Source organism: Coenobita brevimanus, chromosome 102 (genome assembly GCF_032717465.1).
Source record: "Coenobita brevimanus isolate Jiangsu-jjx chromosome 102, ASM3271746v2, whole genome shotgun sequence".
Taxonomy (NCBI): Eukaryota; Metazoa; Arthropoda; class Malacostraca; order Decapoda; family Coenobitidae; genus Coenobita; species Coenobita brevimanus.
The window spans coordinates 33406449-33425604 of record NC_137055.1 but is presented as its reverse complement, the minus strand read 5'-3'; the positions used below and the strand labels follow the sequence as shown (position 1 = coordinate 33425604).

General features: G+C 38.6%; 1 protein-coding gene across 1 annotated transcript in view; it reads left to right on the top strand.

The window, feature by feature from the left end:
* Nucleotides 1–19156, top strand: part of LOC145415452 (fat-like cadherin-related tumor suppressor homolog) — a 693356-nt gene that overhangs the window by 260522 nt on the left and 413678 nt on the right. Inside the window, exon 13 of the mRNA XM_080284728.1 lies at nucleotides 15383–15482. Coding sequence (XP_080140854.1) covers nucleotides 15383–15482 — 100 coding nt within the window. The remainder of the gene's footprint in view (nucleotides 1–15382; nucleotides 15483–19156) is intronic.

Below are 19156 nucleotides of genomic sequence, written 5' to 3'. Positions count from 1 at the left end.
AGACACTGGTCTATAATTCAGGGTTCTTCCCTGTTTCCTCCCTTGTAAATTGGTACCACATTTGCCCTCTTCCATTCTTTTGGCACTTTCCCCTCTTCCAGTGAGCATACAATTAAGCTGTGAATTTTATCCGCCAGTTGTTCTCTGCATTCCTTCAGTACCCAATTAGAAATTCCATCAGGTCCTGGGGCTTTCCTTACATCTTGAGTTTCCAGTAATTTATACACTTCCTGCACCTCCACTTTTATATCTTTCATCACCGGAACATTTCTAATCACTCCCTCCCCTTCCACAAGCTCCTTTTCTTTAGTGAAAACTGACTGGAAACGTTTGTTCATTATTTCTGCTTGCATTGCCGCATCATTAAAGACCTCTCCATCTACTTTCAGCTTGGTGATTCCTTCCTTTTGTTTCAGTTTGCCATTAACAAATCTATAAAACAGTTTGGGTTCATCCTTGCATTTGTCAATTATACCTTTTTCAAAATTCCTTTCTTCTTCCCTACGTATTCTTGTGTATTCGTTTCTTGTTCTTTTATATTCTTCCTTTGTTCTGTCGTTACCTCTCTTTCTCCAATTGTTCCACGCCTTATCTCTCTCTTTTTTGGCTATCATACACCTTCTATTAAACCACTCCTTTTTCCTGTTTTCTTTCCCTCTTACTCTTGGTACAAATTTTTCCACTCCCAAATTATAGAGGTCTAGAAAGATATCCCACTTCCTCTGTATCTCTCTTGTTTCTCTGAATTTTCTCCAATCCGCATTTTCAAAAAGTTTCTCAATCCTGTAAAATTTGCTTTGCCAAAGTTGTATCTTCCCTGTCTATGAAGCTCGTCTCTTGGCTCGACGTTTCCTATTAACATCTGGAACTCAATGACCACGTGATCACTTTTTCCCAAAGGACAGAGATATTCCAATGATTCTATTACATCAGGTTCTTTGGTGAACAGTAAATCTAACCTTGCTGGTGTGTCCTCACCTCGAAACCGTGTCTCTTCTTTGACCCACTGCGTCATCACATTATTCATTATTATATTTAATAACATAGTACCCCACGAATCCTCGCCGCCTCCAGTACCATTCCTCCCAGTTCACCTCTTTACAATTAAAGTCACCCACCAAAATTATATTATTGCTTTTCTCAATTATTTTTTGCAAGTAGCTAGCCATATCTGACAACATCTCATGGTATTCGTCATCCTTCCATGCTTTCGTCTTTGGGGGAACATACACTACCGCCATATCTCTCTTAACATTCTCTCCAGTTTCTAATTTCATATATATCACTTCAGCCCTGCCTTCTCCCATTTCCACAGTATCTACATTTATGTTGTTCTTCACTGCTATCATCACTCCTCCTCCCTTTTTTCTTTTCTGTCTTTTCTCCACAGTTTGTATTTACCATCTCCCAAATGAACATCAATATCTTCTCTTAATTTGGTCTCTACAAAGCACATGACATCAGGTTCATGTTCTCTCAAGAAATCATTAATTTCGATCCTTGTCGATATGAAACCATCAACATTAGTATATATCACCTTCAAATTATTTTTGACATTATTAATACCCTCTTCTCTCCTACTCTCTGTCCGTACCACTTCCTCAACTTCTGATCTTTCACAACCCTCCCCCCGAATTTCCTTCACTTCTATTTCCTTAAATACCATTTCCTTACTTTCATATCCAATACTCTCCAAAAAAAAGTATTACGTTCTTCCTCTGTCCTCTTATCATTTTTTTCCTTTACTTCTTCCTTTAATGATTTTAAAGCTTCTCTTTCTTCTTCATTCAGATCTTTTCTTATTATAATATTTTCCATCCCCGCCTCTTTGCTTAATTTCCAGGTCACTTTAAGTATCTCATTTATTACACTTTCTGATGTAAACTTGACTCTCATTGGTCTTGTTTCCCCTTTCTTATAAGGCCCTATCCTCCTTACTTCCTCAATTTCTTTTACCCACTTGTTTCCTTCGGGGTCAATCTTGCCTAATATTCCTCTCACCAGGTTCGTGTCTCTCTCGAGTCTTATGAATCTAACCTTTTCTTCCTCCTCCCTGTTTCCAAATATTACCACGCATCTGTTCCTTTCTACAGTTTCTCTCACTATTTTCTCTTTTTTCTTCAGTATTTTCACTACATTTTCTTCCATCTTTTTCTTGTTCATTTCCCTTTCTTCCTGGATGATCTCTCTTAAGCTGACCACTTCTTTCTGTTCTTCCTCTACGTGTGCCCACTTTGCCTTGTGTTCTTCTAGTACATTACTCACCTTCTCCGTTTTATTAGTACTCTCTTCAAGTTTCCTCCTCAGTTCAACATTTTCCCGCTTCAAATTCTTAATCTCTTCATTGGCTGTTTCGTTGGACTGGATTAGACTCTGTATGGTGGTTTCCGTATTTCCTGACACATCCTTTATCACTAGATTCTCTACTTTTTTTTCGAGTTCACTAATCCTCATAATTAATGTTTTCACTAGGTCCATGACATTAGTATTAGCATCAAATCCTTGAAATTCCATTCCCTCATTGTTTACATTTTCGGCCATCTTTAACGTACCGATCAAGTACCTAAACAGCTGTTACCAATAAGCCACAAACATTCATGTATACTATTGCCAACAAATCTTTACATTTTTGGTAGTCTACCAACTTTCATTATTTTAAATTTAAAGAAAGACCCTAGGAGACAGGACAGACAAAATTCCTGAAACTACTCAAGGTCAGGAGCGATGCCTGGGACGTCCTCTCTCTCCGGCTGTGTGTGCGCGTGCGTGCGTTCATGCGTGTGTGTGTGTGTGTGTGTGTTCTTACCTAATTCTTACCTAATTGTACCTTTACAGGAATGGGTCAAGCTCGTACTGTCCCGTGTTTTAAACCATGTTTATCGTACATATCCTTAAATTTGTGAATTGTTTTGGCACATTGTATTTCATTCGGTAGTGTATTCCATTGATCAATTGCTCTGTTTGGGAAACTGAATTTCCTTACGTTTTTATCACCTCTCTTATGCAGTTTTTTGCAGTGTCCTCTTGCTGATGCTTCTCCATATGTTAAGTAATCATTTATGTCAATTTTCTCCTTTCCTGATATGCACTTATATAGCATTATCATGTCACCTCTTTTTCTTCTTTCCTGTAGTGTTGGTAGATTCAGTTTATTTAGTCTTTCTTCGTAGCTTAGGTCCCTTAAACTTGGTATCCATCTTGTAGTGGCCCTTTGAACTTTTTCAATCTTCTCTATATGCTTTTTGAGATGAGGACTCCAGACTACTGATGCATATTCCAGGGTTGGTCTAATGAATGATGTTATTATCCTTCTTAGCATGTCTTCATTTATGTATGTGAATGCTATTCTCATATTTGCAAGCAGTGTATACATGTTCCGTACCTTCTCGCTGATGTGGTCAGCCGGAGATAGTCTGTTATTGATAATCACACCTAGGTCTTTCTCTCTTTCTGATGTGTATAGGGTTTTATTTCCTAACTTATAATCCCAATCAGGTCTTTTTCCACTTATACCAAACTTGATTACATGACACTTGTCCACATTGAATTCCATTTGCCATGTACTACTCCATTCATGAAGTTTATTTAATTCTTCTTGTAGCTCCCTACAAGAGTCTGTGCTAGTAATTCTCCTTTGTATTTTTGCATCATCTGCAAACATATTCAGATAGCTCTCATTTCCAGTGTTACTGTTTATATCATTTATATACACTAAAAACATGATTGATGGCAGCACCGAACCCTGTGGTACTCCACTAGTCACTTCTTTCCATGATGAGTAGTTTCCTCTTAGTACTGTCCTCATTTCTCTTTTTATGAGAAAGTCTTTCATCCAACAAAACAGTTTGCCTCGAGTTCCTCCTTGATGGTACAGTTTTCATAAAAGTCTTTGGTGTGGTACTGTGTCAAAGGCTTTCTTGATATCTAAATAGATTCTGTCCACCCATCCTTCCCTTTCCTGTATTGTGTTTGTTACTGTGTCATAGTAGCTCAACAGATTAGTAACACATGATTTTCCTTTTCTGAAACCAAACTGTCTTTCTGTTATCATACTGTGTTCTTCTAGATGATTTACCCAAGCTTTTCTTATAAGCTTTTCTCATACCTTGCTTACAACGCTGGTTGGTGATACTGGTCGGTAGTTGAGAGGATTTTGTCTGTTTCCTTTCTTGAATAAGGGGACTATATTTGCTTTTTTCCAAATATCAGGTAGTTTCCCTTGACTCAAGGATTTCTTGAAAATTAAAAATAATGGTTTACTTAACTCCTTTGCACATTCTCGTAATACCCAACATGAAATTTCATCAGGACCACTTGCTTTTCCTCTGTCTAATCTACTTAGCTCCTCCTGTATTACTTTTTCTGCTATTTATCTATCTGGTAGTATGTGTGGACATGCTTGTTCCACATAGTCCCTCTCAAAGTTTTTTTCTTCTGTAAAAACTAATTGGAAATTCATATTTAGTGCTTCACAAATATCTTTCTCTTGTGTATAAGTGATTCCCTTGTCCGTAATGGATTGTATTATATCTTTTACTTTGGTTTTGCCTCCGATATAGCTGTAAAACAGCTTTGGTTGATCACTACTTTTATTTATTATATCCTCCTCAAACTGTTTTTGGGTTTCCCTCCTTGTTCTTGTATAATCGTTTCTTGCCTGTTTGTAATTATTAAACGCCCTTTTACTATTGTGTCTTCTGTATCTATTCCACAACAAATCTCTTCTTCCTTTTGATTTTTTACATTCTTTATTGAACCATTTCTGTATTTTCTTATCTGCTTCTTTGTGCTGTGGGATGTACTTCTGGACTCATATTTCATAAAATTCACAACATTTTTTATATACAGCATTTAAATCTTGTCCTCTAAGCTCATTTTCCCAATCAACTTCTAAGAAATACTTCTTTAGGTCTTGATGATTTCCCTTTTTATAGCTTAGGCTCTTTTTGTAACTGTCATTGCTGTTTACTATGTCATATGCTATCCTGAAGTTATAATTTAGTACTGCATGATCGCTTTTGCCGAGTGGAGGGTGATATATTAAACTGTCAATATCATTTTCTTGCCTAGTAAATATTAGATCTAGCACTGAAGGTACATCAAGTCCTCTTTTTCTGGTGGTTTCCCTCACATGTTGCGTAAAGAAAAACTCTTGTACGAGATCCAGGAGCTTTTGGTCCCAACAACTTTCTTGGCTATTTATATCTAGAGTATTCCAATTTATATTTGTATTGAAGTCCCCAGTTAGTATAATTCTTTCTGATTTCTCTTCCATTTTATGTAGCAATGATCTTATACTCTGAATTGTACTCTCTGCCAGGTCCTCATATTCATCTCTTTCCCATGTGTTTGATCTGGGTGACATGTACAAATTGGCTACAATTACTTTGCCTTCAGATGTGTCGATCTCTACTGCAGTCAGTTCTACTTGTGATGGTATATCTAGGTTTATTTCCTTGACTTTTAGATTTTTCTTAGTTAATATTATAATTCCTCCTCCTTTTTTTAAATTTCTGTCTCTTCTCCATATACTGTATTCCTCTAAGTTTAGTATGTCATTGGATATCCTTGGTGTTAATTTTGTCTCAGTTAGGCATATTATTTGTAGTTCATTTTCTCTAACATAATCATTCATCTCTAGTAATTTAGATACCATACCATCCACATTTGAGTACATCAACTTTATCATCTTGTTTATATACTTGTCATGACATGGTTCTACTACCTTCCTCCTTTTTCTTCCATCCTGTTTGTGTACCACTTTCGTACCTGCAATCCTATTACTTTGTAAAAAAATTTCTTCTTGTTCTCTTCTGATCTTCCCTCATTTTTTGTTTGTGTGTGTGTGTATTTACCTATTTGTATTTACCTATTTGTAGTATACAGGAATTGAGCAATGCTCGTGTTGTCCTGTCTCCATATCCACATTTATCAAGTCTACCTTTACACACATGAATGTTTTTCTCATGCACCACCTCTTTGTCTAAGTCGTTCCAAATATTTAAGAATATACCTAATTGTGATATATACGGAATGTACTATGCTCGTGGGTTTCCGTCGCTGTTTCTCAATAAGTCGAATTTAACTTTAAACTCGTTTATGTTTTTAGACTGGACGATCTCTTTGTCCAGGCTATTCCATAAGTCTATACTTCTGTAAGGAAAGCTATATTTCTTGATATCCTTCAAGCAGCTTGACTTTTTCAATTTCATTCCATGTCCTCTTGTTGCTCTCTTATCCCATACAAACAGATCTTCTTTGTCAATTTTATCTACTCCCACCATGGTCCTGAACACCGCAATCATGTCTCCCCTCTTTCTCCTTTCCTCTAACGAAGGCAAATCCAGTTTTTCCAGCCTCTCTCTGTATGACAGGTCTGTCAGACTGGGGACCATCTTGGTTGCTGTTCTTTGTATTCTCTCAATCTTGTTTATATCTTTCTTTTTGTGTGGGGACCACACTACCGCTGCATATTCTAACCTGGGGCGGATCATGGCCACTATCAATTTTTTCATCATTTCCTCATCCATATAATGAAATGCTACTCTTATGTTAGTCAAGAGCTTATAAGTCTCTCCAACTATCTTGTTAATGTGCTTTTCTGGTGACAAACTATCTTGGACCAGCACTCCCAAATCTTTCTCTTCTCTCCTTTTTGTGATTAATTCATTACCCAAAAATAATTTAGTGATGGTCTCCTGGTACTTTTACCCATTTCCAATATTTTACATTTCTTTACATTAAATTTCATTTCCCACGTCCGGCTCCAATTGTGTATCCTATCCAAATCCTCCTGCAGTATTTTACAATCCTCCTCAACCTCTATCTTCCTCAAGATCTTTACATCATCAGCAAACAGACTCGCATAACTGTTCACTCCATCTACCATATCATTTACATAAATCAGGAACATTACTGGCGCCAACACTGAGCCTTGAGGGACTCCACTTGTTACTTCCCTCCATCCAGACATCTTTTCCTTTATTACTGTCCTCATTTGTCTGTCTCTCAAAAAGTCTCTCATCCATTCCAGAAGTTTCCCCTTTAGTCCTCCTATATATTCTAGTTTCCACATTAGTCTCTTATGAGGTACCTTGTCAAAGGCCTTCTCTAAGTCTAAGTACACACAATCCACCCAACCATCTCTCTCCTGTACCACATCAATCGCTCTTGAGTAAAAGCTCAACAAGTTTGAAACACATGACCTTCCACTTCTGAATCCAAACTGACATTCAGCCAAAATATTCATCTCTTCCAGATATTTTATCCATCTGTCCCTCAGGATTCTCTCACACAATTTTGCGACCATGCTGGTTAGAGACACTGGTCTATAATTCAGGGGTTCTTCCCTGTTTCCTCCCTTGTAAATTGGTACCACATTTGCCCTCTTCCATTCTTTTGGCACTTTCCCCTCTTCCAGTGAGCATACAATTAAGCTGTGAATTTTATCCGCCAGTTCTTCTCTGCATTCCTTCAGTACCCAATTAGAAATTCCATCAGGTCCTGGGGCTTTCCTTACATCTTGAGTTTCCAGTAATTTATACACTTCCTGCACCTCCACTTTTATATCTTTCATCACCGGAACATTTCTAATCACTCCCTCCCCTTCCACAAGCTCCTTTTCCTTAGTGAAAACTGACTGGAAACGTTTGTTCATTATTTCTGCTTGCATTGCCGCATCATTAAAGACCTCTCCATCTACTTTCAGCTTGGCGATTCCTTCCTTTTGTTTCAGTTTGCCATTAACAAATCTATAAAACAGTTTGGGTTCATCCTTGCATTTGTCAATTATACCTTTTTCAAAATTCCTTTCTTCTTCCCTACGTATTCTTGTGTATTCGTTTCTTGTTCTTTTATATTCTTCCTTTGTTCTGTCGTTACCTCTCTTTCTCCAATTGTTCCACGCCTTATCTCTCTCTTTTTTGGCTATCATACACCTTCTATTAAACCACTCCTTTTTCCTGTTTTCTTTCCCTCTTACTCTTGGTACAAATTTTTCCACTCCCAAATTATAGAGGTCTAGAAAGATATCCCACTTCCTCTGTATCTCTCTTGTTTCTCTGAATTTTCTCCAATCCGCATTTTCAAAAAAGTTTCTCAATCCTGTAAAATTTGCTTTGCCAAAGTTGTATCTTCCCTGTCTATGAAGCTCGTCTCTTGGCTCGACGTTTCCTATTAACATCTGGAACTCAATGACCACGTGATCACTTTTTCCCAAAGGACAGAGATATTCCAATGATTCTATTACATCAGGTTCTTTGGTGAACAGTAAATCTAACCTTGCTGGTGTGTCCTCACCTCGAAACCGTGTCTCTTCTTTGACCCACTGCGTCATCACATTATTCATTATTATATTTAATAACATAGTACCCCACGAATCCTCGCCGCCTCCCGAGTACCATTCCTCCCAGTTCACCTCTTTACAATTAAAGTCACCCACCAAAATTATATTATTGCTTTTCTCAATTATTTTTTGCAAGTAGCTAGCCATATCTGACAACATCTCATGGTATTCGTCATCCTTCCATGCTCTCGTCTTTGGGGGAACATACACTACCGCCATATCTCTCTTAACATTCTCTCCAGTTTCTAATTTCATATATATCACTTCAGCCCTGCCTTCTCCCATTTCCACAGTATCTACATTTATGTTGTTCTTCACTGCTATCATCACTCCTCCTCCCTTTTTTTCTTTTCTGTCTTTTCTCCACAGTTTGTATTTACCATCTCCCAAATGAACATCAATATCTTCTCTTAATTTGGTCTCTACAAAGCACATGACATCAGGTTCATGTTCTCTCAAGAAATCATTAATTTCGATCCTTGTCGATATGAAACCATCAACATTAGTATATATCACCTTCAAATTATTTTTGACATTATTAATACCCTCTTCTCTCCTACTCTCTGTCCGTACCACTTCCTCAACTTCTGATCTTTCACAACCATCCCCCCTAATTTCCTTCACTTCTGTTTCCTTAAATACCATTTCCTTACTTTCATATCCAATACTCTCCAAAAAAAAGTATTACGTTCTTCCTCTGTCCTCTTATCATTTTTTTCCTTTACTTCTTCCTTTAATGATTTTAAAGCTTCTCTTTCTTCTTCATTCAGATCTTTTCTTAATATAATATTTTCCATCCCCGCCTCTTTGCTTAATTTCCAGGTCACTTTAAGTATCTCATTTATTACGCTTTCTGATGTAAACTTGACTCTCATTGGTCTTGTTTCCCCTTTCTTATAAGGCCCTATCCTCCTTACTTCCTCAATTTCTTTTACCCACTTGTTTCCTTCGGGGTCAATCTTGCCTAATATTCCTCTCACCATGTTCGTGTCTCTCTCGAGTCTTGTGAACCTAACCTTTTCTTCCTCTTCCCTTTTTCCAAATACTATCACACATCTGTTCCTTTCTACAGTTTCTCTCACTATTTTCTCTTTTTTCTTCAGTATTTTCACTACATTTTCTTCCATTTCTTTCTTGTTCATTTCCCTTTCTTCCTGGATGATCTCTCTTAAGCTGACCACTTCTTTCTGTTCTTCCTCTACGTGTGCCCACTTTGCCTTGTGTTCTTCTAGTACATTACTCACCTTCTCCGTTTTATTAGTACTCTCTTCAAGTTTCCTCCTCAGTTCAACATTTTCCCGCTTCAAATTCTTAATCTCTTCATTGGCTGATTCGTTGGACTGGATTAGACTCTGTATGGTGGTTTCCGTATTTCCTGACACATCCTTTATCACTAGATTCTCTACTTTTTTTTCGAGTTCACTAATCCTCATAATTAATGTTTTCACTAGGTCCATGACATTAGTATTAGCATCAAATCCTTGAAATTCCATTCCCTCATTGTTTACATTTTCGGCCATCTTTAACGTACCGATCAAGTACCTAAACAGCTGTTACCAATAAGCCACAAACATTCATGTATACTATTGCCAACAAATCTTTACATTTTTGGTAGTCTACCAACTTTCATTATTTTAAATTTAAAGAAAGACCCTAGGAGACAGGACAGACAAAATTCCTGAAACTACTCAAGGTCAGGAGCGATGCCTGGGACGTCCTCTCTCTCCGGCTGTGTGTGTGTGTGTGTGTGTGTGTTCTTACCTAATTGTTCTTACCTAATTGTATCTTTACAGGAATAAGTCAAGCTCGTACTGTCCTGTGTCTTAAACCATATTTATCGTACATATCCTTAAATTTGTGAATTGTTTTGGCACACACTATTTCATTCGGTAGTGCATTCCATTGATCAATTGCTCTGTTTGGGAAACTGAATTTCCTTACGTCTTTATCACCTCTCTTCATATGCAGTTTTTTGCAGTGTCCTCTTGCTGATGCTTCTCCATATGTTAAGTAATCATTTATGTCTATTTTCTCCTTTCCTGATATGCATTTATATAGCACTATCATGTCACCTCTTTTCCTTCTCTCCTGTAGTGTTGGTAGATTCAGTTTATTTAGTCTTTCTTCGTAGCTTAGGTCCCTTAAGCTTGGTATCCATCTTGTAGCGGCCCTTTGAACTTTTTGAAACCTGTCTATATGCTTTTTGAGATGAGGACTCCAGACTACTGATGCATATTGCAGGGTTGGTCTAATGAATGCCATTATTATCCTTCTTAGCATGTCTTCATTTATGTATGTGAATGCTATTCTCATATTTGCAAGCAGTGTATACATGTTCCGTACCTTCTCGCTGATGTGGTCAGCCGGAGATAGTCTGTTATTGATAATCACACCTAGGTCTTTCTCTCTTTCTGATGTGTATAGGGTTTTATTTCCTAACTTATAATCCCAATCAGGTCTTTTTCCACTTTTACCAAACCTGATTACATGACACTTGTCCACATTGAATTCCATTTGCCATGTACTACTCCATTCATGAAGTTTATTTAATTCTTCTTGTAGCTCCCTACAAGAGTCTGTGTTAGTAATTCTCCTTTGTATTTTTGCATCATCTGCAAACATATTCAGATAGCTCTCATTTCCAGTGTTACTGTTTATATCATTTATATACACTAAAAACATGATTGGTGCCAGCACTGAGCCCTGTGGTACTCCACTAGTCACTTCCCTCCATGATGAGTAATTTCCCCTTAGTACTGTTCTCATTTCTCTTTTTATGAGATAATCTTGCATTCAACAATACAGTTTGCCTTGAATTCCTCCTTGATGGCACAGTTTCCATAAAAGTCTTTAGTGTGGAACAGTGTCAAATGCTTTCTTGAAATCTAAATAGATACTGTCCATCCATCCTTCTCTTTCCTGTAATGTCTGTTACATTGTCATAGTAACTCAACAGATTAGTAACACATGATTTTCCTTTTCTGAAACCAAACTGTCTTTCTGTTATCATATTGTGTTCCAGATGATTTACCCAAGCTTTTCTTATAAGCTTTTCTCATACCTTGCTTACAACACTGGTTAGTGATACTGGTCGGTAGTTCAGTGGATTTTGTCTATTCCATTTCTTGAATAAGGGAACAATGTTTGCTTTCTTCCAAATATCAGGTAGTTTACCTTGACTGAAGGATTTCTTGAAAATTAAAAATAATGGTTTACTTAACTCCTTTGCACATTCAAGTAGTACCCAACATGAAATTTCATCAGGACCATTTGCTTTTCCTTTGTCTAATTTACTTAGCTCCTCCTGTATTACTTTTTCTGATGTTTGTCTATCTGGTAGTATGTGTGGGCATGCATGTTCCACATAAGCCCTCTCAAAATTTTTTTCCTCTGTAAAAACTGATTGGAAATTCTTGTTTAGTGTTTCATGAATATCCTTCTCTTGTGTATAGGTGATTCCTTCCGTAATTGATTGTATTTTATCTTTTACTCTGGTTTTGCTTCTGATGTAGCTGTAAAATAGCTTCGGTTGATCACTACTTTTATTTATGATATCCTTCTCAAACATTTTTTCGGCTTCCCTCCTTGTTCTTGTATAATCGTTTCTTGCCTGTTTATAATTATTATATTCCCTTTCACTATTGTGTCTTCTGTATCTGTTCCACAACAAATCTCTTTTTTCTTTTGATTTTTTACATTCTGTATTGAACCATTTCTTTATTTTCTTTTCTGCTTCTTTATGCTGTGGGATGTACTTCTGGACTCCTGTTTCATAAAGTTCACAGAATTTTTTATATATAGCATTTAAATCTGTCCTCTAAGCTCCTTTTCCCAATCAGTTTCTATGAAGTACTTCTTTAGGTCATGAAACTTTCCCTTTTTATAGTTTAGGCTCTTTTTGTAACTTTCATTGCCGTTAACTATGTCATATGCAATCCTGAAGTTGCAATTTAGTACTGCATGGTCGCTCTTGCCGAATGGAGGGTGATATATTAAACTGTAAGTATCGTTTTCTTGCCTAGTAAATGTGAGATCTAGCACTGAGGGTTCATCGAGTTCTCTTTTTCTGGTGCTTTCCGTTACATGTTGCGTTAGGAAAAACTCTTGCATGAGATCCAGGAGCTTTTGGTCCCAACAGCTTTCTTGGCATATTTATACTTGTATTAAAATCTCCAGTTAGGATAATTCTTTCTGATTTCTCTTTCATTTTATGCAGTAATCCTCTTAAACTCTGAATTGTACTCTCCTCCAGGTCCTCATATTTGTCTCATTCCCATGTATTTGATTTGGGTGGCATGTACAAATTGGCTACAATTACTTTCCCTTCAGATGTATTGATCTCTGCTGCAATCAGTTCTACTTGTGAGGGTATATCTAGTTCTATTTCTTTGACTTTTAGATTTTTCTTAGTTATTATTAAAATTCATCCTCCTTTTTTTAAGTGCCTATCTCTTCTCCATATATTATAATCCTCTAAGTTTAGGATGTCATTGGATATCCTTGGTGTTAATTTTGCTTCAGTTAGGGATATTATATGTGGTTCATTTTCTCTGACATAATCATTCATCTCTAATAATTTAGATACTATTCCACATTTGAGTTCATCAATTTAATCATCTTGTTTATATAATTGTCATGACTTGGTACTACTACCCTCCTCCTTTTTATTCCCTCCTGTTTATGTATCACTTTCGTACCTTCAATCCAATTACTTTGTATAAAAAATCTGTTTTTCTCCTCTGGTCTTCCCTCATTTTTTATTTTTGCTTCCTCCCTCTTCTCTTTCAGTAATTCCAGTTTCTCTTGTGTTAGGTATCTTTTTATGCATACATTTTTGAACTCCTCTTTTTCCATAAGATTCTTTGCATTTTTTAGTATCTCCTCCACGGTGTTTACACTCTGGAAGGTTACCTTTAGGGGTCTTGACTTGCTTCTCTCGTATTTCCCTAACCTTTTGTGTTCCTCTATATCTTTACTACAGATTTCCTCTGATACTTCTTTCAATAAGCTCATTACATTTGCTATCTCCTTTTTGTCTCTTGAGATCTTGTTTTTTACTTCTTTCTCTTCTATACCAGTGATTACTATAGATTTGTTGATATGTACTGAATCTGGCTAACTTAGGATTGTTTTGGATTATTCTTTTCACCTCCTTTTTAATGCTTTTTTCTTTCACCCTTGTTTCTAAGTCTTTCTTTACTTTCACCATTTCAGCAAAAGTGGTTTCCACGTCATTTTTGTAGCTTTGCGCAGCTTCATTCACCTGTGTTATCTTCTCCTCAATATCACTGCTCTGGTCTATCAGTCTGCTTACTTGCCTAATTGTCTCTTTATCATTTTTGAACTCCTCCATAATACTCTCTTGGTTGACTACTGTACTTGCCATTTTACTAATTTTCCTCCTAAGTGTACCCACTTCTACTGTTAAGTCATCTATGGTTGTTTCTTTCTTGTTACCTTCCTTTCCTAATTTTTCTATTTCTTCCTTCTGCAAGTGCATCTGTTTCTTAATTTCATCAATCTCATTCTGAAAAGCCATCTCTAGTTTGTGTACTCGTTCCACCAGTTTATTGTGAGTCTCCATTTCAACCAGTTCTTGTTAGAAATCATCATCCTGCTTTCTGCCTTTATCCCTTTTATTTTCCAGATTTGCTTTACTAAAGTATGTGGTCATCCTGCAGTACTAAAAGCACATATACTACTTACATTCTCTGGTGCAGTCGTAGACTAAACAAATGATCAGCTGATTGTGCGCACTCTTGTGCTACTTTGTTTTCTCTTCTGTTTGAACAAGTCTTACTTAAAACTTCTTCTTTTTTATATTAGATCACCATTTAGTCTAACCTGGTACAGAGCTTGACTCATATAAAGATACTAATTTAGGTAATGCCACTGGCCAAGTTGGCCAGGTATGGAGCGGTGGCGGCGTGCGTCTGCTCTCCTCAGTGCCTAGTGTGTGTGTGTGTGTATGTGTTGATAGGTGCTGCTGCATGAATATGAGTATCCGTATTTTAATAAATGGGGAAATAAAAAATCAAAGGGCAAAAGTACTAGATGCAGAAGCAGCACGACCTCTCGGTTAGTTCCCTAGTGTGGTATAATGTGGAAGGGTGATTCTATGAGGTGTGATATAAGGAAGTAAACTCTTTTTACTTTAACTTTGCCTAGATTATAGTTCTTTTGCAGCTTATATTCCATAGCTCAAGGGCAGAAAAATACAGTGCATTGGCTCTGCATCCATTGCATAGCATACCTTCATGACCAGTAACATATTCATGTGTCAGTTGATTGCAGTAACTCAGCATTCCTGATAGAGAGGTGTGAGTTTTAGGCCAGGTTAGAATAAAAAGAATATACGAGCAGTATGGTGTGGTGTGGTGTGGTATCGCTTAGTGGGTAAGGTAGTCAGGAGTGAAGCACCTCACGTCTGAAGATCGTTAGGAAAACAGAGATGAACAGAGCCACTCCTAAGATACTTGTACATCTGAAAGTGGTGTAATCGTCTATTTAGTACCGTGACATCCATTTTATATTGTTGTTGCTAATGCCAGACTAAATTACTCTAAGCAGGGGTCCTTGATAGTGCAGAGGTTAAAAGTGTCAGAATGTCTGATTAGTCTGGTCCTGCATTTTAGGTGCAAATAACCTAGGTGGTGGAAATAGCACCTCTGTCATCATGATACTAATAACTCAGTGATGCAAGCAACTCATAACCCTTATGGTGTAATTAACACATATGTTGCTATGATACTATCCCTTGTACTGTAACCTTGCCCAAAATTGTCAGCTGTCTTGAATGTTGAGCTGTAACAAGAGATTAACACTAGATTTTCATGCTGATCATGAAATAAATGCAATGGAAAGGATGGAGAACTGCAATGTTTTTCCATTTTCCCTTTGAGCTACGTTAAAAAAAAAAAAAAAAAAAAAAAAAAAAAAAAAAAACTAGGCCTGGTCAAGGTAAAACACCTATAGTAATTTGGTGGGACAAATAACTCATAGGGTGATGCCAATAAGACCTTCATTTTGGTCCCTCAGGTGAGCATAGGGTCAGCGGCAGGAACAGCAGTGACAAGAGTCCTGGCCATCGACTTGGATAAGGGAGAGAACGGCAGGCTCTCATACTCCATCGTTGAAGGTAAGTGTTCAGTTCTGCTTTTCTCTTGAGATGTGAGAGAGAGAGAGGGAGAGAGAGTTCAACTGAAGTTGCCCATCTGCAGTCCACCATCATCCTCTAAGGGAACAGGAAGGGAGGTGAGGGACTTTTATGCAGCGAGTCAGGGGAGCCATTTGGTTACCCGTATGTCGATGCTGCCACGTGAATGTGTCCCTCTCCAGCACCACAACGACATTACAGTACAGTCGATGCTGCCACGTGAAGGTGTCCCTTTCCACCACCATAATGACAATACAGTAGAGTACCAGCATTAAATATCAAGATTTAATTATTCTAGGGATATAAAATAATTGTTACAGAACTGACAAAAAAAAATTCGGTATAATACATAGTTTTACTCGTACTAATTCTGTAATATGCCAAGCAGCAGTTTTGTTTGTAATTGGGAGTTTAAAAACATTGGCCATTGCACCATGTTCTAACTACATGGTGGCCTGTAATAACTCTCCACTAGAAACTCACATGGCAATATCTTATGTATTGTGAGGATGGTTCAGACAGCATGTATAATGGTAGATGTGACAGCAGGAGTAAGAAGTGAATACATGACACTGACGGAGCTGTTCTCTTAACAGACAAGGAATCGCTTGGCAGAGCAGAAGTGGAGTAGTATGGGCCATCTTGTAAACATCATTCATTTTAACATGGCAGAAGCTTTCATCGTTTTGCAGCTTATTTCACGTAGCTGAGTGGCAAAAAAAAAAAAAAAAAGTGCTACATCTCTGCGTCCCTCCCATAGGACTTTTTATCACTAGCACCATATTCTAGTGTTAATCTCCTGTTATAGCTCAGTATTCAACATGGAGAAGGCAGATTTAGGCCAAGTTAAAGTGAAAAGAATATAATTTGGAGTTTATAAGCATTCGTTCCCACATGCTCATAAGTAGACACATGCATGTTATTAATGTAATCTGTCAGGGATACCTGAGATGAAGTGCATGTGCTTAGATGGTATGGGCATGTGGAGAGAATGGGTATAATTAGAATGGTGTAAAGGGTATATTTAATCAAATCTGATGGCAGAAGGAGACTTGGTAGGCCAAGAAAAAGGTGGATAGATATAGTAAATGAGTGCATGAGAAAGAGAGGTACAGGAGTTAATGAAGCTAGGTAACCAACAAGTGATCAAGGTGGCTGGATGAATATTGTGCAGAGGAGTGTATGACCAAGGTCTGGCAACCTGCTTTTTTTTAACGACATTCGTCGGATTGACTCTGCCAGATATGTGAGTGTGAAGATACGTGCGTTCTCTCTCTCTCTCTCTCTCTCTCTCTCTCTCTCTCTCTCTCTCTCTCTCTCTCTCTCCCATTAGATGGAGCCAGGATTCTGGAGAATTGATTGGTGCGTGACTCGGAGTGTGGTTCATTCATTTGGGCAAACTTGGGCTAATATACCATTCTATAATTTTTTTTTTTTTTTTCTGGCTCTCTGGACCCTACCCCACCACACCTTGGGGTGTGGAAGAAGTCTAGGTGATAATGACGAATAGCAAGTGCCACCATTATGTTGAGGAAGTTTATGGGATTGAAAATTTAGCATTCCCATTTTCATCCTTGATTAACTGGCGGTTGGAAAGACGAGATTGTGTAGCCCTGTAGCTGTGAGATTTGGCTTGGGATTGACTGTGAGACAGAGGCGGTGTCATGACGCTGAACTCACATATGCTTATCATACGTCAGCTTGTAAGTCAGCAACCTTATCATTCTTCTATCATCATCCTCTCTCTGTCTCTCTGTGTCTGTCTGTCTGTCTGTCTGTCTGTCTCTCTCTCTCTCTCTCTCTCTCTCTCTCTCTCTCTCTCTCTCTCTCTCTCTCTCTCCACTGTAACTTTCCAACATTTAAACGGTGTGTATTAATTTAAAGTGATTACAAAAATAACTGTCATCAATGTAAGTCAGTTGCAAGAACATTTTGTTCCCTCAGGCAATCTTTTTTTATAATATCCAACCACTTCACATGTGTTTCAACAAGTCTCTCACCATTTTACCTTGAAATTGTATAAAGAGTTTTATGGTAAATGAAAATGCAGTACACCCATACCTCATTATCCGGTGTATTGACAACTAGGCTGAACACAAGAAGTAGGGAACATTCCCACAATCTGAACAATTTGAATGTCCGTCGCCACGCTAGTCCGACAGCCCGCCTCTCCCAAGATTTGAAACGAGGCTCTCCCGGTCCTCCCATCCTCCCTTCATCCCCTCTCTTCACCCCCCCCCCTCTGTCCCTCCTCCATCCCCCACTCAGCACTGCCAGGCAGGTCTCCCTCCCTGTCCCCTGCCCTCCATGACCCCTGTTGTCTCCCTCCCTCCCTACCCCTGCATGTCACCCATGTGTGTGTGTGTGTAATTCACCGGGTCGTTCAGGATCACCTGATGGTCGTGATCGTCAGCTTTTTACCCTCACGGAAGGGAGCTGAGAGCTCATATAGTCCGATCTAAGGGCAAGGCTGTGACCTTCACACACGCACACACCCGTCCCCTTGCTCAAGGGGGACAGTAACCACCCACTTCGTCAGTGAAACTTTTCGCAACCTGAGCGAGGTGCGAACTCCCATCTACCAGATGGCAAGCGAGAACGTTACCACTGCACCAGTGAGGTGTGTGTGTGTGTGTGTGTGTGTGTGTGTGTGTGTGTGTGTGTGTGTGTGTGTGTGTGTGTGTGTGTGTGTGTGTGTGCGTGCGCATGTGCGTGTGCATGTGTGTGTGTGTGTGTGTGTGTGTGTGTGTGTGTGAGTGAGTGAGTGGTGAGTGAGTGGGTGAGTAAGTGGGTGAGTGAGTGAGAATGGCGGGGTAGTAAAGGAGTTTGGCTTTCTTGTCTTCTTCCCTGTTCCCCCACCCTCTCTCCCTCCCCCACCCCTGCTTGTCTCCCTCCCCATCCCCCTGCCCTTCCCCACCCCAGCTTGTCTCCCTCCCCATTCCCCTGCCCTCCCTCACCCCCTCTTGGCAGGCTGCCAGTTGCCTACCTGGTTGTCACTGTCAGACAGTTGCCCTAAAGCAGTGTTGAACACTGCACATACCACCACCCTACCCTCCTACATGTGATGTTTGATGTGCCATGTCTTAACAATAGTATTGTTTATGAGGATAATAACATTACCTATGGTGTTTCTGTGACAGTCTCTGTTGATTGAGTAGGGTGTTTGAGAGTTTGGGTTTGGGTCTGGGATGCATCTCTGACATTCCTTCAGTATCTTATGGGGAAAATTGCTTCAGTATCCAACATGCTCGCTGACTGTACACTCCGAATGGCACACAACACTTCCGGATATTGAGGTATGGGTGTATAGTGATGGTCCGGTGATAATGCTTTAGAATTACGTTTGAATTTACTGGGTTCACAGTCATTTATTTTGCCTGTCACAAACACCTTATGGTTTCTTGGTGATAGAGCATTGAGTCTAGAGACAAGACAGTCGTATAGATATGTTATGTGAATACAGTATTTGATGTTCATTATTGAATGTAAATATGCTAATAATTCATTTTATAATCTAATACATTTCACTCTAAAACTATTTACCCACTAAGTGTCTTATTGTTTTGCAGGCAGATTGGGATCTAGAACTGTTTCAGGCTTTAGCATTTATTTTTTTTTAATGGCGCCGTGTCCTTTGCAGTTTCCTTTGCAAATCT